The 13,162-nt window shown below is 35.2% G+C and overlaps 1 protein-coding gene across 2 annotated transcripts; it reads left to right on the top strand.

Moving 5' to 3' along the window:
• Positions 1–132: 132 nt before the first annotated feature.
• Positions 133–12,867, top strand: RB195_013281 (uncharacterized protein; the record flags this gene model as incomplete). 2 transcript variants are annotated; one of them, XM_064203020.1, is made up of 16 exons in its annotated part: positions 133–231; positions 277–345; positions 2,262–2,414; positions 4,204–4,291; positions 4,362–4,545; positions 4,646–4,743; positions 6,068–6,252; positions 6,527–6,642; positions 7,860–7,938; positions 7,994–8,098; positions 8,182–8,283; positions 8,362–8,423; positions 9,457–9,551; positions 9,615–9,791; positions 9,856–9,979; positions 12,777–12,867. In XM_064203020.1, 16 exons carry the CDS (start codon positions 133–135, stop codon positions 12,865–12,867), a joined length of 1,827 nt encoding a protein of 608 aa, XP_064058901.1. The 2 variants fall into 2 exon arrangements, with proteins under 2 accessions (XP_064058901.1, XP_064058902.1); XM_064203021.1 differs by lacking the exon at positions 277–345.
• Positions 12,868–13,162: the final 295 nt, after the last annotated feature.

Here is a 13,162-nt window from a genome sequence, read left to right on the forward strand (position 1 = left end):
ACGAAATCAAGCGTTGCAATCCTAAAAATCTCTAGAAATAGCGCTTCATGGACGTGTTTTTCGTTCTTCTGCTGTTTCCACATTGTTAACGTTTAAAGGAACCATTCTCCGTTTTTCTTCAGGCGCACGAGTATGGCGAGGCCCATAGGCCTCGCTGCACTGTCTGAGCCGGGGTCACCGCCAGTGACTTTACCGTTTCGTAACACTCAGCTATTTCATCTGGTCATGCAGGTACATTTTTTTCTTTTCAGTGGATATTTTTCTAGGATTATTTAGTTATTTATGTACGTAGATGTAGATGAGAACAAAGTTTGTCCAATTCTGCAGATTACGGTAGCGAAAAAGGTATCTTTCGCAAGTAATAAACCATCATTTCCTTGAATTTCAAAGTGCAGCAATGTCATAACGAGAAATTTCGAGATGATATTTCCTTAAATGCCATCATATTTCGCTAACGATGCGCCATAACATCGATCGATAACAGTCCTTTTATTCATTTATTTTTTACGTAGAATTGCTGAACATATATACTTACGCATATATGTGTATGTAATCCGATGTCATTTCATTTTTTTCTCTCGTTTCCTGGTCTTTGGAAGATCACCTGGATCAGAATTCAACTTGTTCGTTCGATCAACTCGATCATTCAATCAATCTGAATCTTACCATCAGTGGTCGCCAGAAATAACGTTTATAATCCACATCCTTTGCAAAAACTTCCACATTCTTAGCTTTTGCACAAAAAAGAACATTTTTCTTTGTTATGCTTTCTTACGTATATTTAGTTCAAAACTAATTTTTTACTTTTATACTCGACTGATATAAAAAATTGGTAAATTTTAGCTCATGGATTGTTTTTTCTATGAAAAAGATTTTTTTAGAAAAGCAACCTTAAGTCATTTTACTTGAAACTTCCTGGAATTTCCGAACATCTCTCACTTTTCTTCGTTTTTTCTCTATAAATAGGTTTACTAGGATTTTACTACATTAAAAATGCAGCAAATTTAAGACTGTGCTTCTTTTGGCTTGCGGAATACTTTGTTCTTTGATTTTTACAATTTTTGAGTAAGTACGTATATAATTTTGACATGAAATCTTCCCACTGCTGCTGTTAATTTTCTTTTACCATCAGGAAGAGCTCTTTTCTTTGTTTTCGCTCTTTTATCACCTATGTATCCCATCTATTTTATTTCCTGATCTGATGTGTATAGTGCGGCTAAATAAGAAACACTTATCGAACTTTCAGAAAGAAGGTGTTTGTCAAACCCTTAATAACAAAAAAATATCGCGGATCTCTTCCTGAAACATTGATTTTAGTGAGAAAAATTACATCCATCTGCAAAATGAATCACAGCAACAGAAACACATCTGCTATGGTAGGAATTTTCAGACAAATTCTCGATTATAAGATTTACGAGTGATTCGCAACCGATCAATTTGTTCGATTGATCGAATAATCATTTAATTCGAACTTTGCTACGAATTAAACGTCTGAACCCGTAAAGTTGTGAAATTCTGCTGAATCTGCAAAATTACAGTTATAAGTTTTTATCGTTGTGTTCGACAGCTAGTTTTGAAAGGATTGCCTTATTCTGCAATTGCGGACTACGCTAAAAAGACGTTATCCGTATGTTGCCCCAGCAGCGGCGAAGAGATTTTTTTTCAATTGCCTGCAGATTTCGATTCAATATATAATTATTTATACTCTAGTTATTGATTTTTCTTTTATATATTAATTACAGTAGTTTCGTGATGTGCAGAAGAAATTTTTCCTTTGTTTTTTGCTCTTAAGATCTCTGAATCCTTAATACCAAAGAAGATTCCGTCTTATTCGCCGAACGCGACATTTTTTCAAAGCTACCGTCACGAAAATCCTCCATCACCTTCAGAACTGCTCATTATGCTTTTCAAGGCTAAAATATAGGCTATATCCATGAAATTGATTACATCCCTGAATCAGGGGGCGAAGCATTTTCATGAATAACTGCAACTAAACGCCCATCTATCGCACTAACCATCAAAAATCCACTGAGATTTCTTTATCAACAATAGCCACCATTCCGTGCTTCGCATCTCCCCAGGGATCGGTCTTTTTTATCGCTGCCCGCTTACCCAGCTTTGATTTATATCCAATAAATGGAAAGCAGTATTGGGTGATGGTGGACGCGAAGAGAAACAGAGAAAATTCTGGAAAAAAACTCATTTAGTGCATATTTTACTGTGAAAAAACCAAAAAAAAATCCGCGCACATTCTATTCCAGGTATTATCGCCACCGGCTGAGAATGAGAGCGCCTCAGAAGCGTTTGCGTCCGGGAACGGCTCCGAATTCCCATATGGAAATGAATCACGTATGGTGGCGATTATTACCGTTGGTACGGTATTCGCTATTGTGACATTCACTGGGAATTTGATGGTACGCTTTTGAATTTTTTTCCAGCTTTCTTTTTTTCCTTAACATCTAGTGTTTCCTCATGCTCCGCCAAATCAAATTTTTCCCAAAAACATCTGGACGCTTACGTAGCAAACATTGCTGTTATTGGATTATTTATGAGCAACTCATCCGATGAAAAGGTGGATAACGGCTGGGAATTTCATGGAAATTTTTTTGAAGATCTGGAATTCTGAGGAAAATGCTGAGGAAGAATTTATTTTCCGGGAAAAATATGCGTGAGAAATATAGGGGATTGCAAGTATTCTTGAAATATACCGTTCTTATTATCTGATTTTATCTGAAGTCCACACTTTTACATCATAATCAACAAAATTAATTCCATTACGGTACTTTATTTGATCTTAGTTTGTCCGCATTCGCAGAAATTTAAGAAAACAAACATTTTTGTCATCTTCATTCTTTTCTCTTCGAGATTATCTCGTTTTAAATCTTTGCAGTAATTTACAAAAAAGAGCCTAAAAAAACATTATTATTCTGGATATAATAACCAGAACAAACAGGCGTCTTCTTTTTCTCTCTAGTACAATTTTTAACAAAAACAATGTTGTTTATTGCTCATTTATTGATCAGCACCAATTTCTAACAACAACTTTTTAATTTCTATTAATGAAATTAGAAACTTGTAAGGAATTTTGGAAGTCAACTCTGGGCCCTACAGCATTTTGAAATTATTGGAAAAAAAATTGAAGAAAGTTTTTTTAATGGCTCAGTAACTTCAAAATCTAGCAGTAAAACAATTCATGTAGATCAATTAATTGATATCACAATTATAAGAGCTTTTTTAAAGTTTTGTCGATAAAATACACTCTATCGGATGTATTTGTTTATTTTATATATAAACATGCGATGAATAATGACAGTTAGCGTCCCGAGCAGAAATCACAAGATTCCGATCGCTGTAAGAAAAAAAAAACTTTGCGCATCTCGTATCTCATGAGATTGTTTGTCGATGTTTTTTATTGCAATAACGTTACAAACCTCAAATAAAAGTAAGCAAACATTTTAATGTTTTTTTCAGTAGTGTCTGTGTTTTAATATCATTTGTTTCAGTGGCATGAACAGGCGATAAGCCTAGCTTCAGATATCTTCAAGATTACTGTTACCACAAAGGGAAATTCCTGGGAATTTTGTTTTTGTGGTCCATAATTTCTATCGACGAAATTTTTTCCCTCGTGAAGGGTTTTCCATTCAAAGATCAGAAGTCCAAGCCTCAAAGAATAAATGAAAAGTAATAGAAATAGAAAATACTATAAAATATAGAATAATATGAAATATATAACAAGTAAGAAAAGTGAAATAAAATATAGTCGTGACATAATACATAATAGATTCGGCAATCAATAAAATTATGAATTATTTGAGAAGTAGAGGAGTGGAATTTTGAATGAAGCCGAAATGGAAAGGGAAATAATATGAGAAAAAATTATTATTATTATCTCTAGTAAATAAATAATTCTAACCAAATAATAGTAATTTTTCCAAATTAGTAGTATAATAGTGGATGGTGGGATGTTAGTATCCTAGACATATGAACAGAACTGACGGAAGTATTCAGACACTTCCTCATTGGAGAAAATTCTTTCGCTCATTCTTTCGCTGCCAGTGCTTATTCTCACTCTACTCTTTTTCTCGTCGCTGGATTTTAGATTGTTTATTTTTATTCATTCCTTGCCTCTTACTCTGCGCACGCCTTTGCGCGTAATTAATAAATAAAAAGTAAATAAATTGGACACAAGTGTAAACATTTTAGGTGATGGTCAGCTTCAAGATAGATAAACAACTGCAAACAATCAGCAATTATTTCCTATTCAGCCTTGCTGTGGCTGATATTGCTATAGGTGAGTTCCCCGGGTAACATTAGGCTTTTTTCCCGCGGGAATAATCCTAGAATTCCCGTCTTCGTTCCAGGTATGATTTCAATACCTCTATGGACCTACTATACTGCAATGCGATCGTGGGGCATCGGTTATACGATGTGCCAATTTTGGTTGTGTGTCGACTACCTCATGAGTAACGCGTCCGTGCTCAATTTGTTGTTGATCTCGTTCGATCGATATTTCTCCGTAACTCGTCCGTTATCGTATCGACCAAGGTTCGTGGCCGGTTTACGTCATTGAGGCTGATAAGTACTGTAATGAGACGGATTTGAGACGGATATCATCGTTCTTTTTCATCTTTTTTTTTCTTCTCAGGAGAACAACGAGGAAAGCGTTGATAATGATCGCTTGCACGTATATTATCTCAGTGATTTTGTGGCCACCGTGGATTATTAGCTGGCCGTATATTGAGGGTAAGGTTTCGTACGAGAATGGGGATGGCTTTTTTCGGATTTGGATTTTTTTTCGAATGGCTAGTACCCCACCAAAAACTTAGTAGAAAAACTTTGCGAATATAAATATAAGAAAAAAAGAAAATAAATATTAATACAAAGAATATAAATAAGAAAGAAAGAAAATAAATGAACTATATGTGTAGATGTAAATAAATAAACTGTATATAAATATAAATATGAAGTAATATTAGGTACTATATAAATTGGCATATTATTATTATTAGCATATATAAAAGTGTAGTTTAAAATAATATAAATAATAATTTAATTTAGTAAGTTTACAATGATATAAATAATAAATAATAATATAAATATGTCCCTCCCTAGTAGTTCCTCCTCGAAAGATCGCTCCTTCACCTAGAATCAATAGAAAATCCTGTACAACATGGAGCCATCGCTGAAAAAGCAGCAAAACGTCAGCACAACTACAAAAGTACGCTGTGTTCTGCGATTGTGCGAACATTAAAATTAGACCACGTTGATTCTATATTTATATTATTTATATTATATATTTATATTGTCATACATTTATTTTATTTATTTATTTTATATATTGTGTTATTATTTTCACATACTTACATTTCTATTTATTATACATATATATTTATTTTTATCTATTTCAGATTCAATTCTATCCTACTCCTGTCATTTTTATACGCGTTTTTTCAAACAAATATAATAAATATATACAATTATATTGCCATATACTTATTATATTTGTTTATTTTATATATTTTATTATTATTTTCACATACTTGTATCATATTTCTATTTGTTACATATATTTATTTATTTTTATTTATTTTAGATTCTATTCCATCCTATACTTGTCATATTTATACACAAATCGTTCTTTCACCCCAGATTAATAGAAATTGTTGCTGGCACTAGCTAGAGGAACCGCCGAAAGAGCAGCAAGAAAGCAGCACATGCTGCAAATATAAAAATGTAATGTTTTTCCGACAATTCTGCAGAGAAAAAAAAATTGTAGAACACAAAATTTTTTAAAATTAAAGTTGTTCCACGTCGACTCCCATTTCGGTGAAAGGAAATTTTCGCTAAAAATTATGTCCAAAACGTTCTAGCAGTGGTTTTTTCCGCTTATTACCACTATCGCTCCTTTTTTTCTAAGCATATCTTTCTGGATTTCGAGAAATATCTTACCCGATGACTGTAACTATACATAGTTCAGCAGTCTTGAAGCAAAAATACAGACCGCGTTTCGGCACTACTGGAAACAGATGTTTTTCTTTTAAATTTTCAAGGATTTTTGAATTTTCAGGAAAATTCACCGTTAAACCGGACGCATGTGTGGTTCAATTTCTGGAAACGAATCCGTATGTGACAGTCGGTACAGCGGTTGCTGCATTCTACCTCCCTGTAACAATTATGATCGTATTATATTCACGTGTGTACTGGGAAACACGGAAACGACGTCGAGATTTCGGAAAATTACAAGCATCACAGGTTCGAAAAATTTGAGTTTGAATCTCTTCTTTTTTCGCGCCTTTATTTCTTCGTTCGTTCGTTCAGTATTCAAATTTTTCGAACGACAGTTCTGTTCGTACACGTAAATCACAAAGCTCAGAAAAATCAAGAAGAAAGGTAAACTCACCACGTAGGGTGCACGTTCGATGTTTCTGCTGTCATGTTTCCAAACCCTCAACAATTTTCTTCCTCCCCACCTCCACGTATGTGATTTATTTTTCTATCGAAAAAAAATTTTTCCCTATGTTTACAGTTTCCGCGACGTTCCATTCGACGTGACACATCAACAAATTCGTTTGTGAAGTCTAGCGAGAGAAGTTCTGTGCTGAAGAAAAGCGCATGGGGTCCTGGCGCCAACGATACCAAAAGGTAAGCGTCGTCAAGGTTAATGCTGCGCTAATAGCGAGCACGTCAGAACAGGCCGATCCACAAGGTATAATACTTTTAGCTATTTACAATAAAGCTTTAAGTGAATTCATTCACTAATAATATTTTTGCTATAGTTACAAAGATAAGTACAGATAATTTTAGAGCAACGAACAATGTAGTGATGCGATTTTTGTTTTCAATTGAATTATTAATTGATTTCTTTGCTTTGACAGATCTCTTTTTTTCAATAATTTTTACAAAAACTTTCCAAATCTAATAAGGTAGACCTTTGTGGCTGTCTTCAGAAAATCTGCAGAAAAAAACATGAAATGTAAGCTACTCCTATCCTTCTAGTTGCCATCTGCCTTGGATTTTTCTTCTTTTTTGTGGTACTTTTTACGACTTTTAACTTTTCCGCCCCTCCAATACTAACATTCGAGAACTTCTATTAATTCTGAACTTTTCAGATAATAACCGGCATGAATAACTTTTCGTGGATTTTTTTTCAGATATTTAAGAAGTTAAATAGATTTATATTTATACGTATTTCTAATAAACCTCTCTAATAATAATTTCTAATAAACCTGTTTTTTTTAATTATTAATATTATTATTATTACTATTAAAACTACTTTCATAGATTTCTTCAGATATTTAGGAAGTTTCTTGGATTTATATATACGTACATTTGTGTACATTCAGACTATGTATGTACTTCACATAAACAGATTGGTAAACTCAATCGTAATCATAGATATCGATTGCCGTGAGAAGTTTCTTGTGCTCATGGTGATGTGCAATTTTTTTCCCTGCATTTAGTGACATGTTGCGAAAAGTCTAGTTGTAAGAGCTAAACTGAGATATATGATTTCTCCGTCTTTTTTATTTTTGAAGAAATTTTTCTGCATTTCCGCGTGAAGTCTGCACTTCTTGATTAATCTTTGAAATTCCCCAAAGAGTGCTAAAAAAGAAGACATGGTATGGCATGTAATTCTGTGGTATGGATGGAATTCATGTAGAGTTTGAAGTTTTTGTGCATTTTTCCGTCATAAACGGGCAGCTGGCGTTAGAAGCAATTCTGAGCTGGGGTCTAGTAATGAGATTGGAGATATTCCGGGAAAATAAATTGATTCGAATTAGTCATTTTTCCATATTTATTTTTTTCATTTATTATTTACTATTTATTTACTTCTTTTATTTTTCCTTCTCCTTTTCTAGTACACGATCAAGAAGCCGATTATCGTGGTTGAAAATATGCAATGCAAGATCGCATTCCTCTTCCGAGGACAGCTCTGAGGTAAGGCGAAAATTTTGTGATTGTCTGCAATTTCTCGTCATCCCCATAGTTGTAGGCTCAAGTGGCCAACATCGACGATACCTCACTCTCCTCCTCGCTATACACTGCTGGCAAACGAAAAAACGTCAGTCCACCTCTCAGTCCTATACCGGCAAATGATGTAAGTGCTACAGTAATCGTCCTAGAATCATTTTATAAGGATTGTAGAGGCACAAGAATTCGAGCGCCCTCGATCTTTTCCAGGAAACAGTTTCTGGTGAGACGCAAACGGAAAATAGCCCTCGAAGTGGTTCAATGCGAGTTCGTGCACGACCGACGGATCGACCGCCGTACGACACGTATACGGTAAATATCTTGTCATCATTGGTCCACAACATTTATGTACACTACATTTATGCATTTATGTATAACAATAATCTCCAGGTATTGATCGAATTGAAGGATGAAGGTGCGCGTCCGAGTGTTCGTCTCAGCAACTGTGACATGTATGTCTTACCGTAACCTTTCAATATATAGCAGGACCGTAACCCATCGAAAATTCACTAGGATCAGGATTTCCAAATAGTTCGTATCCTCTCAAAAATGAAGTTTGCATCCAGGAGCAAGAATATTCTTGCTTCTAACAAAAAATTAAAGTCTTTTTTTTTTTTTTTTTTTTTTTTTTTTTTTTTTTTTTTTTTTTTTTTTTTTTTTTTTTTTTTTTTTTTTTTTTTTTTTTTTTTTTTTTTTTTTAAATTTTTTTTTTTTTTTTTTTTAGTTTTTTTTTTTTTTTTTTTGTGTTTTTTTTTCCCCCCTGGAGTTTGTGGTTACAAGTTTTTTACCTCCCCACCCCCCCCGTTTCTAACAAAACAGAATAAAATTAACCCCTTTGTAACCTTCAAGTTCAGAAAAAAAATAGAATTCTTCAAAAAAATCCCCCTATAGTTTGTTTTAGTACGTGGGTAAGGGTAGGTGTAGCGCAGTCGGTTAGATGTTCCGCTTCCTGCACGGCCCGATCGGAGGTTCAAAACCGCCCTAGTGCTCACCAAGTCTTTCATCCCTCCGGGGTCGATAAATTGGTACCACACTTCTCTGGGAGGATAAAAATACTGATTTGACACATCGGCCTGCCCCCACAAGTCATTGTATAAGCGAGTTACACGTTCGTAAACATCAAACGATTCTGAGTTCAAGTGAACGTGGGGCGGGTCCCAAGCGGATTTGATTAACGCCAGACACTTTATCCTTTATCCTTTATTATATGGCCATTAGCAGTAGAGCACATTTTCTCGGTTCTTGAAGATATATTGATATTTTGACTGACAGTTGCCAACAAACAGTGAGTAATCAAATGATTTGATGTCATTCCACAGGCCCTTAAGCCATCGATTCACTTATTCACTTATTTTACAATTTAAATTAAATTGCAATTTAAACAATTTACAATTTTTAATTTATAGTACAAACTACTAAACCTTCGACAAGTTATCGGTCAAATTTTCCTATCCTAACACATGCTTTTTCTCACTAATATTACAGGGACACTATTCCTCGACGTGAATCTCGTTGTAGGTCTCGCAGCGACTGTAACGTTGACCAATCCGATGAAGTGAATCGCCAAACGAGTCTAAGAGGTTGTGCAAAGTCTGGAAACACACAATCAAAATCCTTTATAATACAGTAATTTTTATTTTCAGAGACAGCATCTCCAGTGAAAAACGGTCGTTTTTCAAAAATTGGCACATTTAGTAGCATGAACGATAGGAAAAGTGAGAAAGAACGAAAGAAAAATGAGAGGAAACAGGAGAGTAAGGCGGCGAAAACTTTATCGGCTATTCTTGCCGCGTTTATAGTCACTTGGACTCCGTACAATGGTACGTTTAGACTTTGAATGGCCTAAAACTGTTCTGGAAGTAATTAATTTACATTTCTTTTCAGTTATTGTCTGTTACGAAGCATTTTTTCCACATAGTGTGCCGGATTATCTATTCACAGCCAGCTACTTTCTATGCTACATTAATTCCACCATTAATCCGCTCTGTTATGCTCTATGTAACGCGAGGTTTGTTTTTTTTTTCTCCGATATTTTCCTAGGATTTTTCCCAAGTGGTGTACATGTATATTTTAAGAATAGGAGTGGACAATGCTTCCAAATAAGATCGCATGATGCTAGACTTTTTAAAGGCGTCAATCATTTTTAGAGGACCCCACGAATCTGACGTGGTATGGGTTTCCGATGGCCAAAAACTATACGGAGGCGTTGATTGCAAAAACGGGTGGGATCTCTCCCATTCCCCCCTGCATCACTGTGAATAGACGATTTCGGAATGGAGTTCTCTACTTCGTCCCCTATTGCAATGCGCTGCCCTCCCGCCCCACCCCCTCCTTCGATTCGTCAAAAATCCATTCGGATGCCCCGATGGGCAATTCATTCCATTCGACGAATCGCAGGCGGGGGCGGGGCACAAAGGTGGCACTTTGTAATAGAGGATGTCGCAAGGAACCGCATTCCGAAGCCGTCTGTTTACAGTGATGCAAGCAGTGATGAGCGAGATCCCACCCGTTTTTGCAATCTACTCCCCCGTATAGTCTTTGGCACTCGGAAATCCATACCACATCAGATTCGTGAGGTGAGGCCTTCAATCTGGAAAGAAGGGCACCTAGAATGATGGTTTCAATTTTATTCTGGAATATTTGGACGGTTGCTAGCAAAATAAGCAATATATTCGATTTCTTTGGATAATTTTGGTAACAAAAAAATTGTAGAAGTTTATGAATGTGAAGTCCTGCAAGATATGTAGTGATATTGAGCGACGGTGGGAGTTCTTCTTCTTGAAGTGACTGGCTTTTTTTTAGAATCGTTTTTTTCTTCCCACGTACCACTTAAAAAATCGAAGAAACGCGTTAATGCTTCCATTTTCTGAGTCTCCAATTAGTTTAGTGCACATACTAAACGATTAATATAACCTACATCATTATCTTTTCCGGAAAAGGATCTAAAGGGGGATTTGTTTTTTTTTATTAATTTGTCGCTTCAATGGACAGAAATATGCTTTCCAAAATCTCCGGAACCCGTATTCATCACTGGGTTCACCTATAGTAGTACTGATTGATGATTGATATTACAGAGAGTGGTAAGCCAAGCCTTATCTGGCCTATCCAGAATAAATCCAAAGATTTTCTATACATATATGCATACGCACCGGGAAATACATGCGATTCTTTTCTATAGCGAAAAAATTCTCGCCGTTTCAGAAATAAGCAAGTGTAAAAATAAGTCGACTCTTTGCTCTTACCGTAGTCTTCTCCACTCATATTCCTCTAAGTTTTCGTATCAACAAGATTCTTTTTTTTCTTCTATATTTTATAAGTTTTGTATTTGTAGATAGAATTGCTTTTTTGGGAATCTACTGGAAAAAAGTGCGTTCATATGAGACTAGAAGGAGCGTTTGTTTCTCATTTCATTACTAGTTCCTTTTTACTGCGGTATTGTTGTTGTTATGTTGCTGGCAGTTTGACGGATTCCTCTTTTATAATATCCTTTACTCCTTTCCTCTGTTTTTTAAGCCCATTTAATACGATTATTCACCATTCATCATGGTTTGCCACTTATTCTCGGTGAACAGTGAAATTTCTCTGATAGGAACGTCGTATTTGCAATTCTCCTTGATCCTAACTCTGTTGCTTTTCTTGTCGCTTGTTGCTCAGGCTCTAACTCATTTTAAAAAAATACTGTAGCAAATCCAAAATCTCACAATGGCGGCGCTAAGCGGTAGATAAGAATTTAGTTTTCATCGGAAATTTGAGATCATATTTATGATGGTTTGAAAACAATACTACAACAAAAACACTTACTTTATGAATGGGCTGCCCCCCCCCCCCCAACTACCTCCGCAAGTCATTGCATAGGCCAACACGCATTCCAAAGCCTTAACGATCACGAATTACAGTAAAAACGCGTTGGCTCATCCCATTTGGATTGATGTGTGAGAAAATTTATCTTTTATCCTTTAATTTATGATGGTATTTAGTTTGATTGTGACTGAAAATGAGTCCTAAAAAGACTATGGCATCGCCAGTTTCCAATTTTATCAAGAAGTACTGTATAAAGAATAGGAATTTAAGTTCATAAGTTTCGAAAAGAACTTCTTGGAAAGTAAGGTTGGAAAAAGAAAGATTTGTGGGGTAGGGATTTCGAGATACATTGAGAAAGTGCCCGGAAGTCTGGAAGTTCGTTTTTTTTTTGTTATACATGCGCTCTGGCTGCTGCACATTCTCATTCCCTGATAATATCCGAAAATCAAAAGGAAATTGTGTTTGGGACAGAATCTGCATAATTCTTGGCCGTGAAACTATTCGTCCATGTAGTTTTCCTCTAGAATATCACCTACATATCATCAATCACCTCCCACAAAGATGATTTTTACTCTTCGTTCATTTTTTCTTATGCTTTGTTGCGGTCATCTCCACAGCTCTCCCTTTCTTTCTCCACAGCTTCATAATATTTCATATTTCTGCTTTTTTTCTATCTGGATGTTCGAAAAAAATTTTATGCTCTATTCTTCAAAGAAGAATCGAGAAGGATTTTTCACCTGAATCGTTGTCGAGTTCTCAATTACGAATACATTTAACGTCTCTAGGACCATAAATAGCTAAGCAGATCAATTTTATCTTTAAAATAAAATATAAATAATTGAAATAAATATAGTTGCGCTATTAGTGGAGAAGTAACATAAATCACATTTGAAATAAACCCCAAAAAAACTCCCCAGTCTTAGATTTTCTTAGATGTCTTTGAAAAAACTGTCTTAGATTTTTCTTCTTTCTTGGATATTTCTTCGATTCCCCCTTATTTTCAGGTTTCGGCACACGTATCGTCGAATACTGAAATGCAAATTCGGAGCGGAACGTCCAAATATATCCAGAAATGCATACGTCCGACGGCAATAATTCTTGCACATCATCCGATCACCTACCAATCGAACAGTACACTTCCTTTCCGGTGCTAGCAGCTCAATTCGAATTATATCAACGGGTTTTCTTTTTTCTAATTCAACAGTCAGTATTGCAACGATCTTATTCTGTAAAGAAATGAACGAAAATTGTTGTTTATGGATATTTATTAGATTTTAAATTTTTTTTATAAAACATATATATAATAGTCCCAAGCGATTTTATTTTTAAAAAATTCTATTGTAATGAATTAATTACCTGTGTGCATCTATAGCAGCTCAAATGGGCTTCA

The sequence above is a fragment of the Necator americanus genome, chromosome V, assembly GCF_031761385.1.
Source record: "Necator americanus strain Aroian chromosome V, whole genome shotgun sequence".
Lineage (NCBI taxonomy): Eukaryota > Metazoa > Nematoda > Chromadorea > Rhabditida > Ancylostomatidae > Necator > Necator americanus.